The following is a 20,850-nucleotide window of genomic DNA, read 5'->3' on the forward strand; positions in this document are numbered from 1 at the left end:
TTTGATAATTTCCCAAGTTGTTGCGGTACAATGAATTTTTGTATGAGGTCTTCGCTTAAGTTCACGGCTAAACTCATAAGAAAATAACCCGATACAATAGCGGGTTTTATTTTTGTAAAAATCGTTAAAATTAAAATGATCGCTGTGAGCGTGAGAGAGGAAGTATTGACTTTTCATGTCTCTAAAATCAAACCAATCCACACCTATGGCCATTAATCCTCTGAGTTTATCAAAACCTTTGATGTCTCCCCTAAATATGTATTCTTCTTTCAGCTTCTTATCCATCGTTGTCACTTGTCCACATATACTAAACCATCGTTGCCTAACAAAGGTATATTCATGGTGACTTAAAGGGACGAAAATAGAACTTAATTAATTTTGTATTATTATAATATAATAGATCAACAGAAACTGATCAACAGCTGATGAAGCTGATCAACAGAATCACCCGTGATAAGTACCTTGTTTGAATCAAATCAGTTTAATTATTATAATCTTACATTCCAATCTCCTGACTACAAGTGGAAAATTATAAGATAACGTATTTTTGTTGTTTGCGAAAAAAGCAGAAATGACCTTTTTAAGAAAACTTTTTTCCGGATAAAACTATTCAAGAAAGCAGTTATTATATCAGGAAAGTTAACAGGGCAATTTGTACAGAGTACTCGTTCACAGTCGTTAGCAGAAAATATAACATCCACACATAATATGGTCCGGGTTGCTTATCATAATAGAATTAGTTTCCTTGGAAACGTTATGTATTTCATTACTGAAGACGAAATGAGAGCTTCTATTCACTATAATACAAAATTCATCTGGATTTGTATAAGTTTCGACTGACTGCAAGCTTTTGTCACATATGAACGTTGAAATTATGCTTTAAATAGCTGCAACACATTACACGATGGTTTAAATGGTTAAATTTGTTAAAATGAATCTATATAATCAACATTTATTGTTGAAGACATAACTAGCAATAATGTGAATAATAACTACAAATGTACAAAAGAAACAAGCATAAGGCTAAAGAAATATGTTATTGTTAAACGAATCAGCATTAAATTAATTATTTAACCGGGAATGTTTTATTGTTAGCAAGATATCAAGACTAGAGGAAGGAAGCACTGATTGACGAACCTAAGCCCGATAAAAGTTTCATATAATTATAATCATCTCACCAAAACAAATAAATCTTTGTGTCCGAAAACTGAGGCGTGTTCGTCAGATAAGTCGGAGAATAAAGCAAAAGAGTGCCTAAAATAAGTCGTTAACTTAATGCAGACCGCAGTTTATTAGAACAAGAAATGCGGCCGCTTTTCTTTTGTGGATGGCCGCTCAATTTCCCGATCCGTAATGGCGTATTATATCCACCAGCGGGCTCTTTTTGCTACGGCAAGAGTAGGGGAAACAATAACACAATCACGAGATTATGAGAACAACCCATTAGTCGATGAAACACAGAATGTAATATAACACCGTCCTCTCAGAGAGTAGGAGATCTGTGTATAGACGTGAGACCACCTGTTCGGAAGAGTGCGGGACAGACACTGTTCTCAACCCTCAGTGCTCACGGTGATCTCCTCAAGCCCCAGACCTGGAACATTGTCCTCTGGAAGGTTAGTTATCTTACTATTTGTAACTTAGCGAGACATGGTGGCATTAATCATTATATATAGGAATTGAAAAGGCAATCACAGGTGATTTTCACAGGTGATTTTTACGATGTCCTTTGTGTATTATGTTGGACAGTGAACACACCCAATATTTCACTTAGAACACAATTAATGTGAGTACAATCCGGTTGTTCAGGTGTTATTCCCGCTGCTGGAAGAGGTGAAATGTCTCTCCTCCACCGCTCCTGATGAGTCCCTCGAGAGAGCAGAGTCCAGTACACCTATCTTAGTACATCACACCCGGAACACAGCGTGTAAACAGTGGGCAGAGACTCAAGTTGGGGCCATCTCCGGCGTTGCCAGGGTCTTTCAGGTATGTTTGGAGTTTGGACAGGGGGCTGCAGGGATTCTGTCAAAAATCACTGTTTAATGTTTATGTAGTCATTAGTATGTACCAACATTTCTTGCAGCAACCTTTCTGCACATTAGAAAACATCTCTATTTTAATTCTATGTCTGTAAGTGCAACGTGCTAAATTTGCAAATTATTTTCTCAGACATGGCGAGGTATCCTGTTCAAGCTAGACAATTTCTTCGGAGCATGGGAGTTACTATTGAGGCACATCGAGAGTGGAGCTCTTCATCCGACTAGTGAGGTCTCAACCGCTGCCCTAACTAGCTTCCACGAACTACTCAAGGATAATGTAAGTATTCCATTAACTGTGCAACTATAATGTACCCCCGTAAAATATCGAGTCTAAAACTTAGACCACCACACTAATGTATGTACTTATGTAACGCTACTCAAATGTTATTGTATGTCATGTACATTGTACAACCTTCTGAACTTGAGGTAAATGTAAAAAGAACAAATTATTGTTTGGACCACGAGACTTGTAAATCCTTCAATCCTTGTTTCCCTAATCACTAATAATTAATTGACTCCAAATATCTAAAGGGGACCCAGGAGGGAGCGTCAGAATTATGGGACGTAGCCTGGCACACGTGGCACACAATAGGGCACCGTATCACCCACCCCTACCTCTCCTACCCGGTAGAGGGTACTGATGATCTTCCTGCTCAGAACTTCCTTACCAGTCTCATGAGGATATTCACTCTTATCTACCCCAGAGTCGCCAGCAGGTCAGATAATTTGCTTGGTTATGTAAATCACGCGTTAATGATTTGCTCAGTTGTGTCAACATTGTGATAAGGTGTTTCCACTACCAGTCAAAAATTGATTACAAGTTGTAATTTGGTTCTTAGTGCAATGACAGAAATTTATTATCCAGATTCACCCGGGAGGATATGATGAACTTTTCAAAAGTAGTGAGAGGAGTTGCTGCTGTCCCGATAGGACCAGACCTACCGTTCGTTCTAAGTGCTCAGGATAGCAACCTTACTCCACTTCAATCCTCTATCCTCATCGCTCTTGAGTGAGTAGATAATTCAGCTGAAACCAACCATCTTTTCTGAAGAGAATATTGTAGGGGGTAGTCCTAGGGTAGGCTATACGGTATAAAAGACGTTGTGTGGAAGAGAAGGATAGAAGTAATATGAAATTAAAGTTACAGTAATTCAAATTGTCATCAACTGAACTCTTTAAGAATCAACGGCACTGTTTTTGAATCAACGATACTGTTTTAGAATAATCAGAACTCGGAGCTGTCCTACGACAAGTCATGTGAATAGGTGTGTTTTTTAAGAACGATGACAAATGATATCAGCAGGCAGTAAACTTAGTGTAAAAGTGTTCAGATAAAATATGACACACGACTTGTTTGTAAATGATACTATTGGTCGACTAGGTTTATGATTTGTAAATTAGACAGAAAGTGGTGCAAATCTAAGCAGATAACCGTAAGCTAACCCTAAGGCTAATTTAACTATAATTCTAAAGCTAACCCTTAGCTGACCGTAACTCTAATTCTAAAGCTAACCCTAAGGCTAACCGTAACTCAAATTCTAAAGCTAACCCTAAGGCTAACCGTAACTCAAATCGTAAAGCTAACCCTAAGGCTAACTGTAACTCTAATTGTAAAGCTAACCCTTAGCTGACCGTAACTCTAATTCTAAAGGTAACCCTATGGCTAACAGTAACTCTAATTGTAAAGCTAACCCTTAAGCTGACCGTAACTCAAATCGCAAAGCTAACCCTATGGCTAACTGTAACTCTAATCGTAAAGCTAACCCTAAGGCTAACAGTAACTCTAATTGTAAAGCTAACCCTTGTTTGTTTGTTTATAGAACCCGTCCCCAATCTCGTATCGGAAAATGACTAAACTCAGGTCTGAGTGTGAATACGGGTGGTACCTGCAAGAGTGTTCATTAAGCATTTAGAGTTCTGTAAAACTGCAGTTACAATTGTGCTAGAGTATTTTTAGAATATACGATTGGTATCAGATTTATATCCCTACATGCTTCCAAAATTTGTAAAGCCGTAGTACATACATATCATATTACACCGGAGCCTACACAGTGCAATCTCCTCCAGTCGATCTGCGCCGCGTATGTTTATATAAGCGCGCGGCGCAGACTGGAGGAAACCACACTCTGCAAGTTCGATCCAGTGCAATGCTACATGTACGTACTACGGCTTCATCTCCAACTTTCTGCACAATGTACTGGAATGTTTTGAAGGAAAAGAAAGAACAACAAAAATGATATATATAAATAAAATCAGCGATTTAATGTTAGCCTTAGGAGGGTAACTTTAATTACCTGGTTTCTAAAATCAGCTTTTTAAAAAAAATAATAAAGTATGTAACGTCGATACCAAACCGATTATTGAGCGATAATAACTGAGTAGTTGATTCCTGGGTTGCGGAGTCATTCAGATGTTCCAGTTTTTTAATGTGGTTCTTGTTCAGTTCTTGACCAGAAGTGTCTAATGAAGTAAGTCAGACAAGCAAACTCTTCCTTAAATGCTGATATAAGTCGTCTCAATCCCAGAAATTATGAATGATGACCCAGTGTAAAAGTGCAGAAATCGGCCGAAAATAACAAAGACTAAAAACAGTTAAAAAGTGACAGGATTCAAACACAAGGAAAATTAATAACTTAGAGCATAATAAGGAATATCTCCAAACGGAGTTTTCTGAGAGGGTGAGAGGTTCTTTAATTAGAGCTAATGATTAAAAGAGACCCACTAAAGGTACTAAATTAACCGGACTGCTAGCAAGGAATCGAGATTGGGAATAAAAATAAAAGCGGAATAAATTTTAAGATCAAGCTAACCCTAAGGCTAACTGTAACTCTAATTCTTAAGCTAACCCTTAGCTGACCGTAACACCCCACCAGATGTGTGGACCAGTGCCCGGACACTGAGATGTCCCTGGCTGCCCACGTTGTAATGGAGTACCTGGTTCTAGGTACTCTCTCCTACCTCCCTCCCCCCGTCCTCGGTACTCCTGCTCTCGACTTACTTGGTAAGTACATATTATCATACTTATTTGGTTAGTACATAAGTAATAACTGTGGCTAACTTTATCGGTAACTGTGCTGGTAGCGAAAGGCCGGTAGAAAAGTGTCGGACTTGGGGGTTTAACTTTTGGCGTAGTCCATTATAATCAACACTTCTGGTTAAACACTTGGATCGCTGGTATTCAGGCTGATTTCAAGATTTGAATGATAAAGGATCTGAAATTCAATATCTTTGATAATTTTCGATGTATGTTAAGTCTGTTTAGTTAGGGTAGTTACGAAAATTCGTTGGTCATGTCGGAAATGTATTGAGTTCAAGAATAAATTATTATCATAAATCTGGTTCGTTTGAAGTATCGCTGCTGGTTTCTTGGTGTCCAAATCAAACTGACCCGCCAGTTCATACCTCATTTTACATTTATCATTAAACTTCACGAAAACTTCCATAGTAACTTAATTCTATTTCCATCATTTTCTCTCCTCTCAGGTAAGATTCTATCACCTCGATCACCTCGCCCAACTTTAGACTACAGATTATCACCCCGATCCAACACTACACCTCAACGTTCTGCACCTAACCTCACGCCACACCAGGCCTGCAATACCCCCCCTCCTGCACCCAGTTTGTCGTCTGAAGTGTCCCCGATTAACCCCGTCCCATCACTTTCTCTGCCACTGCACAGATTATCACCTTCTCACCATTTATCACCTTCTCAACTACCATCACCTTCAAATGGCATATCAGGATATAATACAGGTACCCATTCGGCTACGAGCTGTTTTGTTTTGATCTTTATGATCCGTATGTTATTTTTACGCTTAGCATTGTTCCCATAATTTATTTTGTATAACGATATTATCTGCTTCCTCCCAAGTCATGTGTATTTTGTAACCGTCCTGCTTGGTTAAAGGACCAATACTGAGTTTCCGGAAATTCAATTAATATCCATTCCGTTATAATTAACGGAATTTCACTATTCCAACCTAATCACCTTCCAGCTCCAGTACGGTGCCTTTAAATATCATAATACAACCGATAATTAGTTCTTTGCCTTCTTATCATTGTTTGGTCCACAAATACTCTAACAGAGTAATAATAATCAGCAGTATAACTACTACTATGTCCCTCGTAGACCTCGTAAATAACAACAGTTACACTTTTTATAATATGGTGTCCATTCAGTATTCAGACTGAACTTCAATCGGGGAACTTGGTAATCGGTCGCTGGACAGTGGACACGTGACGCACGGTTGACAAACAGTGAGTTAAGTACCCTTTTGATGTCTGCGGGCCATGAGTGCGTCAATCGTGTGTTTTTCGTGCGTTTAATTAGTGATCGGTAACCGTGAATTAACCTGTTAATTAACCGGTCGTCCGCGTAGTTTCCCTATTCTTTAGTACCGCTTAATCCTTACCATGTTATGATGAGCCCAGGCTGTTAAATTCGCCAAATTTTCGTCAAAAAGTACGGCGTATTTACAGTGTTCAAAAAGTACGCGAATAATTCGCCAATTTTCAACGCCAAGTTTTAATTTTTAGGGCTGTTAAATTCGCCAAAATATGCGCGGAAAATTCGGTAAAAATGCGGCTGTGGGAAATGGGAATAGAACGCGCAGCATTCTTGAGTCTATAATCTAGTTGGATATGTGAATTGTGACGTTATACTCCAAACATGCAAATCTCAAACTTACAAACCCCGACAAGTAGACTAGACTGTGGAGGAAATTAAGTGATTTTAAGTTTATCAAGAAAAGTTAGTTTACTCCATAACTTTTTCGGATATGAGCTAAATTTAACCACATAGCGATCTTGGTCAGTACCCACACTAGTGATCACTAACCAGTAACCACGCACGTGTTGCGGGAAGCACATGTTTTGGCAACATTGCACAACACAAAGCCAACTATCGTGAACATTTTGATGCGGACACGTGATTTCCTGTTCCCGTATTTGGTATATTTTTTAAATGCGGCAATTTTCAGAGAAAAATTCGTATGCGAATTTAATTCGAATAATACGTTTAGTGCGAATTTAACAGCATTGTGATGAGCTGTTGTTTTGGTGGTTCCATCATGGAACACCAGATAGTTACTTATTTATGCACAACAATTGATGGCAGCTATAGTTTTGTATGTACGCGCGCAGTTTGGCGGAGACAGCAGACACCCATTTAAATATAATTATTTATCATTTAGCAATTAAAATTGTGATTAAATGTGAGTCGTCCTAATTTGGATTTGATACAGAAATCTGTTTAAATTTTCTGTTGAGTAGGAGACTTATGACTTGTTTAGCAAATCTCAATTCTCAATACATCAACAGTGTAACCCTCCGCAACTCACCTACGTGACTATTATTGCACCTTCTCCCGAGCTTCGATTTTATAGTTCTAGAATAACCGTTCTGTATAACCGTGACGTGGTCTCGGAGAAATGGGACCCTCCTTAGTTTGTAGAAGTTTTGGTTTTGGTTTCCTTTTTAAGATATTCATCAGAGGCACATATTAGGTGCGGTAAAAAAATCGAAATTATGCGGTACCGCACCCGACTATAAAGGTAAAATGTGCGGTAAGGTGCGTTAAATTTTTACCAATTATGCGGCAAATGTGCGACGATTTTTTCGAAATTTTTGCGGGAATTGTGCGGTTTTCTTTTGCATTTTCTGAAGGACTTTGGAAATTCTAAACGTATAACCGCCGCTCTTATCAAAAACAGGTCTGTTTATGTGTTACTGAGGGTGTAGTTCTTTACTAAGACCATGATTGAACCTATATTGAGATTCAGTTATCTGAGAACAGTGACTTGATCTGGTAGAGATCAGGAGACAGTTATTTGAGGACGCCTCTTGATAGAGTCGATCAGATCCCATGCGTGGTCGCAAATATGTGACACGCTTGTTGGCATTGATCGTCAGTACTTGTGAACCATTTGATACAAGATCCATTAAGCCCACTATAAAGCCAACGCTACTATATATACAACGCTACTATATATACAACGAATAGAGCTCATTACCCGATAAAAAGGGCTGCAGGTATGATCGAAGTACGGTAACGACGAGGGTTCCATAACGGCCTGGGTCACGGTCCCGAAAGGGCCTGGGTTACGGTCCCGAAAGGGCCTGGGTCATGGTCCCGAAAGGGCCTGGGTCACGTGGCAACCGGGTCACGTGGCCTAGGCATGAGTTCCAAAAGGGCCTGGGTCACGGTCCCGAAAGGGCCTGGGTCAGGGTCCCAAAAGGGCCTGGGTCAGGGTCCCGAAAGGGCCTGGGTCACGTGGTAACTGGGTCACGTGGCCTAGGTATGAGTTCCAAAAGGGCCTGGGTCACGGTCCCGAAAGGGCCTGGGTCACGGTCCCGAAAGGGCCTGGGTCAGGGTCCCGAAAGGGCCTGGGTCACGTGGTAACTGGGTCACGTGGCCTAGGTATGAGTTCCAAAAGGGCCTGGGCCACGGTCCCGAAAGGGCCTGAGTCACGGTCCTAAAAGGGCCTGAGTCACGGTCCTAAAAGGGCCGGACTTTTAACATATTTTGGTTTTTAAACTCGAAAATCTTAACGCGAAAATTTCAAAATTATGCGAAATTACGCGGAAAATGCTAGATTATGCGGAAATATGCAGAAAATTACAAAATGTGCGGAAGTGTGCGGAAAACAATAAGTTATGCGGAAATGTGCGGAAAACAGTAAATTGTGCGATCCCGCACCCATCGCACCTAATATGTGCCTCTGATATTCATATATGTAAATCGCGATCTGATCGTGTTTTTGGGCATGCCGATTGCTCCTAAGAACTTAACTGACCGCTAATTAACGGAATATCACTATCCCAGCCGAATCAACTTACAGCATCATTTCGGTGCAAATAAATATCATAATGGATGACGCATTTGATGATACATATAATCACACCAATTCTAGGAATTTGTCTGTTGGACCGAAAATTGTCGGATATCATCATCAATCAATTTTTTTGTTGCCAAACCGGAACCTAGTGGCAAATTAAAAATTCTGCTTAAAAGTTTCATGAATACGTTGCTGCCTTGTAACTTTGTCAGCTTGCAAATTGCAATCTCAAGATTCGACCCTTTTTTGTTAATATCCTTGGATTTCAAGCTAATGTCTAACACATGAAATGTTTGGTATGCTAATGAATATTCATAAATAAACGGGTCATCGTTTGAAAATTGCATCGGAATAGAGGCTCTCAACGAAAAAACACGTACCTACACATTGCCCTACCGCTGAAGTCTACATCGCAAGACTAATTCAGATCACAAAATATTTCCTCATGTGCTGTAGACCTAATGGCTCATGACGATTGTTTATGTTAAATGAGGTCCGGAGCGAGGAAGTGAATTTGAAAATTGTACTTCAAATCGGCTGAAAATGTAGACATCGACACATAATGGTGGGTTTTGGCTCAATTTTTACCGCTATGTGTTTCTCATTAATGTGGCTAGGTATATCATTTTTTAGCTAAAACGGTTTGGCAAAACCGCTTTCCCTAATTCATAAGATTTAATCTCATTACAAATTACATAATATTTTATGTTACTCAAGAGAGCATAATATAGATCCTGTGATGAAATATCTAAGTATATCCATGACGTAGCCTAATATTTAAATCTATCATGAGGTCCAAAATTATTGGGATTTTATTTTTAGACAGCCACTAGCTTTGATCAACGAATGAAACCTTTTTCGTTTATGTTGCATATTCTGTTGTTGAATTATTTCTGAGATTCTGAAATCAGTTTAGCTTTTCTGTTATCAAAACGTCGATATAAACTGTTTTTAATTATGCTTACACAATATGTATGTTGTATATTTGGTGGCTAAAGTTGGTGGGGATCTAAAATATGGCATTTTATTGACCTAACCATGAATTTCTCCTCGAATGACTAAATCAGGGTGGGGTCCAAGGGGAACTTTGGGGAACTTTGGGAAAGTCCCCCAAGATTTCTGAAGTTCCCCAAAAAAAGTTCCCCAAAATTCCCCAAAATTATTCAAAATTTCTCTAATATTCATTAATACCCATTAATGTTAACATGTATGGTATTATAAGGTATAATTTTAACTTACTTGTTGATACTTGCAGCATGATAATTTTTTTGGCATGATAATTTTTTTGGGGAATTTTGGGGAACTTTCTGAAGTTCCCCAAAAAAAAGTTCCCCAAAATTATTCAAAATTTCTCTAATATACATTAATACCCATTAATGTTAACATGTATGTTATTATAAGGTATAATTTTAACTTACTTGTTGATACTTGCAGCATGATAATTTTTTTGGCATGATAATTTTTTTGGGGAACTTTGGGAAAGTCCCCCAGGTTTCCTGAAGTTCCCCAAAAAAAAGTTCCTCAAAGTTCCCCTTGGACCCCCCCCCCCTGTGTTTACTGCTCAATTTTGTAAGAATGCTATACAGAGCACGTATAGATATGTAAATATATAAAATAAACGAAAAGAACAAAATACAATACCTACAATCATTGGTAGAATCTGAAAATTTTTTTGGGGAACTTTTGGGGAACTTTTGGGGAATTACCTAAATCAACTTAGGTAATTTCATTTCATATTCGTTGCCTTTTCTACTCCATATGTATCGTGTTCTCGTGACACAAACACATTGGGTGTGTCTGAACTACACAATGCTCCAACAAGATGAATGGAACGGCTTGGTTATCCTGAGCTGAGGGAACTTGAATATTCATAATATAGCATATATATAAGTATTCTATAAATAATAATAATTATTATATAAATATTCTATTCTATTCTATTCTATTCTACATTGAGCAGGTATTACGTCCTTAACAAGACATGAATGTTAGATCTAGGATTCTAGGTGCTGCATCGACCCATGTACATAGTTGTGAGACATGACTACTGTTATAGTCATGTAATAATTTGCGTGCGACAATCAGTGCTGCTTGATGTTCTCAAGGTATCAAATATAATTCAATCATGTCTCCCGGGCAAATGACTTCTTCATGATAAACATTTCTGTTGTCCAACTGTAAGATTGTGCGAGTTTATTCTCATTACGTTCTGCATGATAGCTGGGTCCCCGGCTCTATGATATTATCCCCATCTCCCTGGCTAAGATCTGCAGAAACCATAAACCGTGTTCATATCTGAAATCACACTGCATCAGGTGTTCTACTAACTCATCCAATATTGTTCCATCTTTATCTGATTTTCTCAGCCCAACCCTATCTGATTTATGAAATGGAATAATCTAGATCTAAGATACTTTATCAATATCTCTGAACATTATGCGCTGTGCTCTGATGCAGTATTAAATGTGCCGTAACCCTGCATTACTTGAATCATACCTACTTCGTGTGGATGAGTTTGGCGTTAAAATCGAGACGTAGGTGCTTTTCGTTCTTTGTTTGTTAAAAGTGAATTTCTGAACGTTAAATTGTCAACTTTTCAAAAGTTTCGCAAGTCCGTAACACATTGCTATAGAATATAGATCATTATTTTGTCAAGTAAGGGTATGTATTTAAACATTATGTTGCAAATACCCTAAAAGCTGAGTATCAAAATGTATGAATAACCAATGACGATGTAACTTGTAAATAGTTTTAAAGACTTCTAGTCTGGTAAGCAATTGTAATTAATAGTACTTTTTGAGTTTTTATTAGCAAAACAATACATTGGAATGTTCGAGAGTCTAGTCAGCCAGGTCACATCTCATCTTATCTGAGCAGCCTTCCTCTTACTTCATACACATCTAAGTGCGTTTCTAGTGTATATTTTATAATGTAATGTACAATGTATATATGGTGCAATGTATAGCTGTGTCCAGTTCACAGTGTATATTGTATAGCGCAGTGTATAGCGCAGACTGCATTGTATAGCTATGAGTGATAACTACATTGTTTGCAGCATGTAAAGAGTATCATGCATCTAATTCGTCACATCACATTTGAGTAACAACCTTGTTCATTTTCTGTTCCAGAAAGTTCACAGTTACAGTCGTTTTGTGGTTTTATTGCTTGACAAATAGTTATTATTTACGGCTTCTCTCAAAGTGTTGGTATCACTTCCGCCCTTCCAGTAGATTGTACCCCAATATTTAGTTTGCAGTTGATTTAACTTAAATTTAAATATTGTTACAGCTTCACGTTACTTTTTATCCTATTATGCGTTTTTCTACAATCATTTCTTTCGGCACTGCACGTCTTGTTGTCTTTTTGTAATCCGTTGATGGGAAATTGAACGGTGTTTTATGATCCATGCAGCATGTTCCTTTGAGAGGTTTGAAAGTGACGATGCGTACATGTTACATGGCGATTAGCAAAAAAACAATCAAATTTTCCTTGTCTTGTTCAATGAGCTTTTCAACATTTTATCATCATACATATTTTCCCCATCTCCTTTATGTCAAGTTAAGTTCTTCTCTTTCGCTGAGAAGATTTGAAACCAGAACGGACGTGTTCAACGTACGTGCTCTCTTATAGATGCTGTAGATCATAGGCAACATTTGGATTACACGTATAATGCAGAACATACACAGCAAATTGAGTTATTGTTATTTCTCGGAACCCAAATATTGCCTGTTTCGAGAAAAAACTTAAACCTGGTAACCTTGTTTCCTACATATGAGCAATTCTATCTACACATTTTTTTAGAACAATCTGATATGAATCCTATATATATACAAAAAATGTGCTGTTTGCAAGGCATGGTATTGAATGTAGAATTCAATCTGCATTGAATGTGGAAACTAATTACGCCGCCTGGAACACAAAGTTACATTTGCATTGTTTACGTTTCGTTTCTACAGTTTCCCCGTTAATATTATAAACATATCATGACGTATGGACCGAGCGACTGTCTGCCGTGATTTGATAATATGTTACAACGTTCTTCCAGTTGCTTCTTTTGAGATTGTATCGGCTGTCGCATCTTTCCAAGCCAGACCAAAAATGTGCTTTCAATATTTTATAGTATAAATCTGACCCTCTCGGCCGTTTTTAACTATTATACTACGTGGGAAAGTGTGTCAAAGTGAAAATGTTTAAAAGTGTGCGCCACACAGCAACTGGTAAACTAACTTTTAAATTGTAATGCGATTAAGCCTCATCCTGTATCATTGTGAATATTGCGTTGTTAGCTTTCGCGAAGTCGTCATCAACTTTGGAAATACTCCCCCTCCCGAGTCTGGAATAATATTGTAGAATGATCTAATTTAATACTGTCTAAATTTGACCGGTGTCATAAACCAAGACTTGGTTTCTATCTTACAGTTATCACCTCATTGTACGGCTGCCTGTGTTTAAAATTTCAACCCAAAACGGTATAACGATTAGTTTCTGTAATGGGGTAATTCGTGATCGTAGATCGCAATTTCTGATGATTTGTAAAGCTGCTCGAGTTGAAATAGCATTTGATAATTCTTTGCGATTCTCTCTCTTTATACCTTTTCTACCGGATATTTAATAGATCATCTTCACCTGTGTGATAGCCGAACGTTTCATCGCTTATTTTTTAACAAATAATATATTTTCGTCAATAATTGCACGTATTTTATAACAGTTTATTATTCAAGGGCCATTTGAAGCATCATGAAGGCGAAAGATAGAAAAGGAAGCACTCAGCATGATCTGTCAGAGACAAAGATATTGATATTAGAAAAACAGATGATACTCACCAAGGAAGAAATGTTGAAGGCTCAACAACTGGCGTTTTTTCTTGAAGATGCTCGGAAAATTCTGGAAAAGAATATTCAAATCGACATGGCTATTTCAGTGAAAGATATGGAGAATAAGAAGAGGCGAGAATACTTGGATGATTTGATAGACTATCAGGCTCGAAAAGAGCACATATACATGGTAACCATAGGATACTGGCTGATAACGATTCTGTTGGGACTAGTTGCCATGACTCTGGAGGTATGTCTCACGGATGTAGGAATGTACGTTATTTGGGCAGGTTTACTTCTGTCTAACGTTCTCCTTGTCATCGGACACAAGCTTTACGACCACACCCAGGTGTACGGGATAATTGACAAGTTCACGGAAAAAGACCAGCCAACTGTTATTGTAAACCCTCTTAGTTCGGAGAAAGAAGAGATGGTTTAGGGTGTGGAGGGGCCACTGGCATAAAATGCCATAAAATGGAGACTTTTCTATGGAGAAAATGGAAAAACCCTTGGGTAATTCCCCATTTTATGCCATTTTATGCCATGAATTTTGATCACCGAATTACGTTTGTGGCAGCTTACTTGGACACTAACATGTTTATTTTTGCATACCAGGCTACTCAAGTCTCAAAGCTCATACCAAGCTACTAGAGGCTCATAACAGGTTACTAGAGGCCAAGATCAATTCGACTATTTTGCAATTCAAATTCCACTAAATTTCACTCTGATTGTGATACAATTTAGAAATCGATCGGATATCCGGCTATAGTAAGTAGTTGAAAAGGTGCTTGGCTCATTATGATCAGAGTAACATGAACACTGAAGAAAAGTGGTTTCCAGGAAAACTTTTAAAACATTTTACTTAAAAAAACTTTTAAAATTTTTGTACTCACGAGTCCAAAATCGTATATCGATTATTATATCGACTATATATCGAAGGGTAGGTGCGGACTTCGAAAATCGAAGAAACATTTTCGGCTAATAATGATCAGGGTAGCATGAAACGTGAACAAAAAAACGTTTCCAGAAAAGCTGGAAAATTGTTGAAGGTCGAAATACGATAAAAGGGCAAAAATTGTCTTTTTGGTGTTCGAAATAATATTTAGATTCTAGATGATTATTGTATTTAAATTATTTCGTCCTTTATATTTTTTGTAAAAAATTGCGTTTTTAAATGGTATAAAATGGTGACTTTTTCTATGGAGAAAATGGAAAAACCCTTGGGTAATACTAATTCTCCATTTATGCCATTTTATGCCATATCCACGTGTGGAGATATTCTCAGAGGGCGGAGAACTCGTCTTATTTTAGGTTAAGTTATTTTAGGAATGTGTTTATCTGGTTATTCAGTGCTGGATTGCTGGACAGGGGATATTAGGATCAGATACTGTGATGGTGTTCTCATTTTCTGTGAATCAGTTCAGTCCCTGTGTTGGGCCTTATTGAGACGTTTACATATTATGTAATCACTTTTTGAACAATTTCTACCCCCCCCCCCTCCGTAATCAGTTTTATACACAGCTATTGTGTCAAAATCAAACTAGCGTAATCAATTGGAACCCCCCCTCCCTCGGCTGATTACGTAATATGTGAACGACCCCTCAGTGAAACGTTTTTATCTTGCGTGTTTGTGATGTGAATACCTCTGGCCATCTGGGTCTTGATTATGCTACTAGGAAAATACGTGATATTATGTCTTATTTTTTGTTTCGTTGTAGGTTAATATGTTAGTCAAGGGATTGTCAGAAATATTGAATGCATTTTTTACCGCATATTCACTTTTTACTTATTTTTATATTTTAAAAACGTTAAAACGTTCTGATTTTCTGAAGAATATTTTCCTACTTTTACGAAGTACGTCACGAATAACCACTAACCAGTGACTATATCTAAAGCAGTGAAATAATTGGAATAATTCATATGATATATTAATTAAAAACCATTATAACCAAATTTAATTCACACGGAATGGTTCACATATTAATTAAGTGTTAAGCTACAATTCTCTTGAAATACACCGCACAACAGCGGAGCGTAGCTTTCACTTCGTTACCAACATATTAAACCAATTAGTAGAATGCCAGTATTCTGGATTGATAAATATTAACCCGGTTGGTACTTTGAAACAAGGTATGGTACGTGTCATGATCGATAAATCACACATATTTTCACGGGTAACGATGAACAATCATCACGGCAGGCTGTCCCCGTAGGAGTGTCCCCGAGAGCTGTTATTTGAGTCGGCTCCTGAAATATGACATGTTAGTTAATGTTGCTACTTTGAGGGTCTCAATTTAATAATATCTTTTCTTTATGACATTAAGACATAAGAACGTACGGTATGTTAATAGCACACGCGTGACAATACTCCATTACGCAATTCGCATCTCTACTCCTCAACGCAGCTGTAAAGGTGTAGCTTCCCGTCTTCTATTGTATAATTTGAGTTCAGGAGTAGAAATGAGACAAGGTGTATAAGATAGGGCAGTGTAATGTAAACGATGAAGATACACTATAATCTATCCGACAAGATCACAACTAGAGTCAACTAAGATCACAATAGAATCACACTATAGTTACACTAAAATCACACTGAATACGGTTGAAATAGCTAGTATATAAAGAGGGCCAAACGCTTGCGGAGGTTAGCCACAACCTTGCCTAGAGGCCAGTTGTGGCGTGCAAGCCTTTGCAATGCTTAACTGTTTTAACTAATAATTGCATGTCATATATCGACCGTTACACAAACTACTATAATAACCTAATCAGATGTTATATCTATTACTCAGCTCTATTACAAGCAAGCGATATCATTATTAATAAAGTAATAAGTATGTGCCCCCTACACCTACCCGTAAGATTAAAGCACCAACGAACCCCACATGTGCACAAAATTACCGTCTACCGCAGCTTGCTCTAATGACCCAGTTTACCCCAACTAGTGGATTCTAAAGGTGCCGCTGGGGAATAAAAGCCCAGCTTGAGGTAAAGCGATTCTAATATCTTGTAACGCATTCTAAATATCCGTGCCAAATGGGAATGAATATAATCAAGAATAACTGTTGTTCTGAACTGAAACCATTAAGAGGGGTTTATAAATATCTGTAAAGATATGTGTGGATACCATACTGAGCCCCGACTAGGTAACAGTGAGTGTACACCTAAGACAGGTACCACGTGTCGAATTAAGTCTACCGGAAAGGAATCCCGGCTTCATTCTGGGTCCTAGTAACAAAAATCGGAGGGACATTTTTTTTTTTGGAATCATGGTAACAGGTCCTGGTAAAAAACTCGGCATACGGAGTCATTTTGGCCGGTGACCACAACACGAATTGTTTGAAATTATGTTGATAATCTTGAGTTGAACATCCCGAAATGTTCGTTCTAAGTAAAACAAAATGCAATTTAGAGAAAGGACACATAATTATATTAATATTTAAAAAAAAATGACATAAGCATTCGCCTTTTATTATTATATGGCGAGCGCATACCTAACATATGCAATCTGCAACTGATAAAAGTTTCTAAATGAAAGCGAATACAAAGCTTTTTATAGATGCTGTTCATCAATCGCTGGATTGCAACCAAAAAACTGGTGATATATAATATCTAAAGGTTCCACGTGGGTAAAAAAGTGCTTAAAGGGGCATACCCAAACCAGTGGTTTGTGCCGTCCAGACCAAAATGACCTCATATGGCAGTTCAGCAGTGACCTTCTTGCGCACCGGTTTCCACACCAAAAATAATTATTTTTTGAGAATACCTATTTTTTTGTAATCGAGCATTTTCCTGGTTAAGAGTGCAATTTTTCGGAAAAAATTATTTTAGTGGTTGAGAACGCTATAAGTTAAATAAGATGTTCTTGCGTTATCGGGATGAAAATTACTTGCTCGCCGTTATTCACAATCTATGTCAAGGTGAGTGTAAAAAAAAAATCTTGATATCGTCAATCTAAAAAGGCTGGTGAGATCTGGTATATGAAATTTTTTTAAAAGTCAAAAAAGCTAGAAAATGATGTCCTCTTTCCAGGGCTTACTTTTAAAAAAACAAAAAGTTCAGTCGAGTGAAGATCGGATTATTTTTGATGGCCTGACATCAAATTGTTCTCTGAATTCTGGCGCATTTTTGGATGCCCTCAAAAAAAAGATTTAACTCAAATTCACACTTCTGATCTATTGGAAACCTCAAAGCCAAACCAACAAATTGATGGCACCATCTTTTTTTTCGTTTTTAAATATTTACTGATTTTTTCTAAAGCAGTATTTAGGGGTGATTTGTTTGTTCATATCTCATATATAAATGTGCTAAGTTATGGGAGGTTATTGTTTCAACCCTACAAAAAGTCACTAGTCTACATTCCTATCAAAATTTTAGAAAAATCAGTAATATTACAAACGAAAAATGTGCTAAAATTTGTTGTTTGGCTTTAATGGCATCAAAAAACTGCGCCAGTAATTCAGAAGAAACAATTTGATGTTCAAGACCTCAAATAAGCCGATCTTCCCTGACTGACTTTTTTGATAAAAGAAAAAGGCCCTGAAAAAGGACCACTTTTTTTAAAGCTTTTTTGACTTGAAACAAAATTTCATAACACACACCAGCTTATTTTTTAGATACGATATCAAGAGATTTTACAACACACCTTGACATAGATAGTGAATAAAAAAACGCGAGCAAAATTCAAACGCGATACGCAGCAAGAAATGGAAATACCTTACAAGACATAATTTTTGTGGATCATAATTCCGTGGGGGAACGTGAATTAATGGGGGAGAAGCGAAAAATATGGGGATTTTTTTTTATCATCATAAATCCCAAATTTCGTACCCCAAATAAATTTTTCCCCTCCTCGCATTTTTCACGCTAAATTAGTTTTCAGATAAAATCAAAAATCAGTTTTTTGACGAAATTTTTAAAAATACGTGGAAAAACTAATTAAAATCATTTCCCTTCGTTTAATAAAAAAGTAAAATCGTCTGCGTCATCGTCGTCGCTATTCTTCAACCCACCTTGAGTCCTCCTCACTGCGTGTAAGGTCCCAGGTGTATGCCTCCCTCAACACTAGGAGTTTTGAAGCTTGTCCCAATTAATGTCTCCCCTACTCCTTGAAAGGTGAAGACTAAGTTTTTTGACTTTCTAAAAACCCTCCAGAGAAAAAAAAAACAGTAATTTTCTATTCAGTAATTTTTAATAACTTAAGTAACTTTCTATTTTACCGTGAGAAAATGCGTATCCTTGTCTCACAAAAACAACGTAAAACAACTTATTTGACAAATTCCACCTCAAATTACTCTATTTGTAAGTAAATAAAGCCAATTACATAAAAAATTAAAAAATGTTGTGGGATTTTTGAAATGGCGGGAGGCCACAATTTTGGTAGTACGAAAATATGGGGATTTTTTTTTTATTTTTTTTTTGTCCAAATCCCCAAATTTCGTACCATAATAAATATGTCTCGTAAAAGGTAACCTTATAAGTAGCGATCTCATCCACAAAATATTTTTTTTTTTTTTTTTTTTTTTTTTTTTTTTTTATTTTTTTTTTTGTTTTCCGAAAATTTGCACTCTTTAAACCAGGAAATGTTTGTTCGATTACAAAAAATAGGTAAGTTCCCTCCAAAATAAATTTTTTTTTTTTTTTTGGGTGTGGAAACGGTGCGCTAGAAAGTTCACTGAAACAGCCTAACAAATGAGGTCATTTGGTCTGGACAAATTTGAGGGTATGCCCCCTTAATAACTGTTTTGAGACTAGTAATCAATCTCATTATTTTATGTGCTTTTAGTATCGGGATTTTTAACTTGCTCTTATTTATCAGCTTACCAACATACAATCTACTGTTACCATTCGGCTACCTGTCCACCGTGTACATATTGTATTCCACCGTGTCATTTGAACCATGGGAAGTAATCAGAAATCAAAATGACAGGTATGGGGGGGGGGGAAAACATTAAGATCATCACCGGAAGCTACCTTGATAAAAAGGCTGGAAATACCTATCAGACCGGTTATCTCCACTTTTGAACAGTGTTCAAAGGTACGTACGGAGCCATTGGTCAAGCGACTCGAATCAGTTTAACGGTTTTGGTTACGTGAAAAAGTTGTGCTGGAAGTTTTCTCGGTATTGCTCTTGCTGGATCAAGAAGGGTTTCAAAGTCTTTGCTAAGCCCAGCTCTTATGAATTGTATTTTATTATTTCGGTTTTTCAAAGCTCTACATTACCCAACCATATGTAAAGAATGTGGTGAGGACTATGTTTATTGGACCACGAACCTCAAGTACCGCCTTTTTTCAACCTGCGTTAGGAAGGAGATGTTTTTACAAAAAAAAATAAATAAAAAAAAAAAAAAAAATAAAAAGAAAAAAAGGTTCACCCATGAATGCGAGAGGAACAGAGTGCTGCACGAGACACTATCCAACCATGACATATACCCTGCAGGATTTTGTTTGGTTGAGTGATAAGTGTCATGATATTGATATGACCGATAGAACCCAGAAAACATAAGAAAGTCCACGTCATAAAATTCCCGGAACGAACTCTCACCTGCTGGGGGGAATCAGTTTTCCCCTGACAGCTCTAATGACTTATCAAGCATTGCTTCTCCAGAACGCTAAACATAAAAAAAATATCGTCAAACCGCCAATTGAATCTCTCCGATCTCAAAACACAGAACCTTAGCATGCGGACCCTCGCTCCTCAACCACAACTGAAAAACACGCTGCCCCATCCTCCAACGAAACTATGTCGAATTTTCCTAAATTGGACTGGCCCCCACCGGTATGAGCGGGAAGAAGGAAGTTAGGTGGGAAAAGCTGCTCACTAATTCATCCCCGGGTTGTGTGAAAACCCAGTTTCCCATGTTCAGGGACGAACAGTTAGAAAGGGTTGCAAAAAGGGCAAGAATTGTCCTTTTTTTTTTTTTTTCCTTCCATCCCGAAATCTGCAAAAACTGGCGCTTGGACATCGGTTCATTGTTTTCTAAAAAAGGATTGTTCGAAATTTTATCCCGTCGCTCCGCTCAGGAAAGTATAAACATAAACAACAACAACAACAACAACAACACCAACCCTCAGTGTCCCCCGAAAAAGCGAAGTAAGCAGAAACAAAAATGGTGCAAAATCAGGAACGTCAGCAATTCTGGAATCGACCAATGTTTTTTAGGG

At 37.7% G+C, this 20,850-nt stretch overlaps 2 protein-coding genes across 2 annotated transcripts in view; one reads left to right on the plus strand and one right to left on the minus strand.

The window, feature by feature from the left end:
- LOC134811419 (protein MON2 homolog) overlaps positions 1-20,850 on the minus strand; it is a 155,371-nt gene that overhangs the window by 53,679 nt on the left and 80,842 nt on the right. The gene's annotated exons all lie outside the window — the stretch shown is intronic.
- Positions 1,354-6,054, plus strand: LOC134811991 (protein MON2 homolog). The gene is made up of 9 exons (XM_063819165.1): positions 1,354-1,398; positions 1,488-1,616; positions 1,810-1,986; positions 2,170-2,316; positions 2,571-2,755; positions 2,905-3,048; positions 4,913-5,040; positions 5,523-5,792; positions 6,035-6,054. Exons 1-9 carry the CDS (start codon positions 1,354-1,356, stop codon positions 6,052-6,054), a joined length of 1,245 nt encoding a protein of 414 aa, XP_063675235.1.

Source organism: Bolinopsis microptera, chromosome 2 (assembly GCF_026151205.1).
Source record: "Bolinopsis microptera isolate Bmic1 chromosome 2, MBARI_Bmic_1.0, whole genome shotgun sequence".
NCBI lineage: Eukaryota > Metazoa > Ctenophora > Tentaculata > Lobata > Bolinopsidae > Bolinopsis > Bolinopsis microptera.

Bases quoted from the DNA above. Each gene is read 5' to 3' on its own strand.
- LOC134811991 (XM_063819165.1), top strand. From the start codon at position 1,354: ATGGCGTATTATATCCACCAGCGGGCTCTTTTTGCTACGGCAAGA. The intron at 3,049-4,912 runs GTGAGTAGATAA...ACACCCCACCAG, and splicing joins TCTATCCTCATCGCTCTTGA to ATGTGTGGACCAGTGCCCGG. The intron at 5,793-6,034 runs GTACCCATTCGG...ATCACCTTCCAG, and splicing joins CATATCAGGATATAATACAG to CTCCAGTACGGTGCCTTTAA.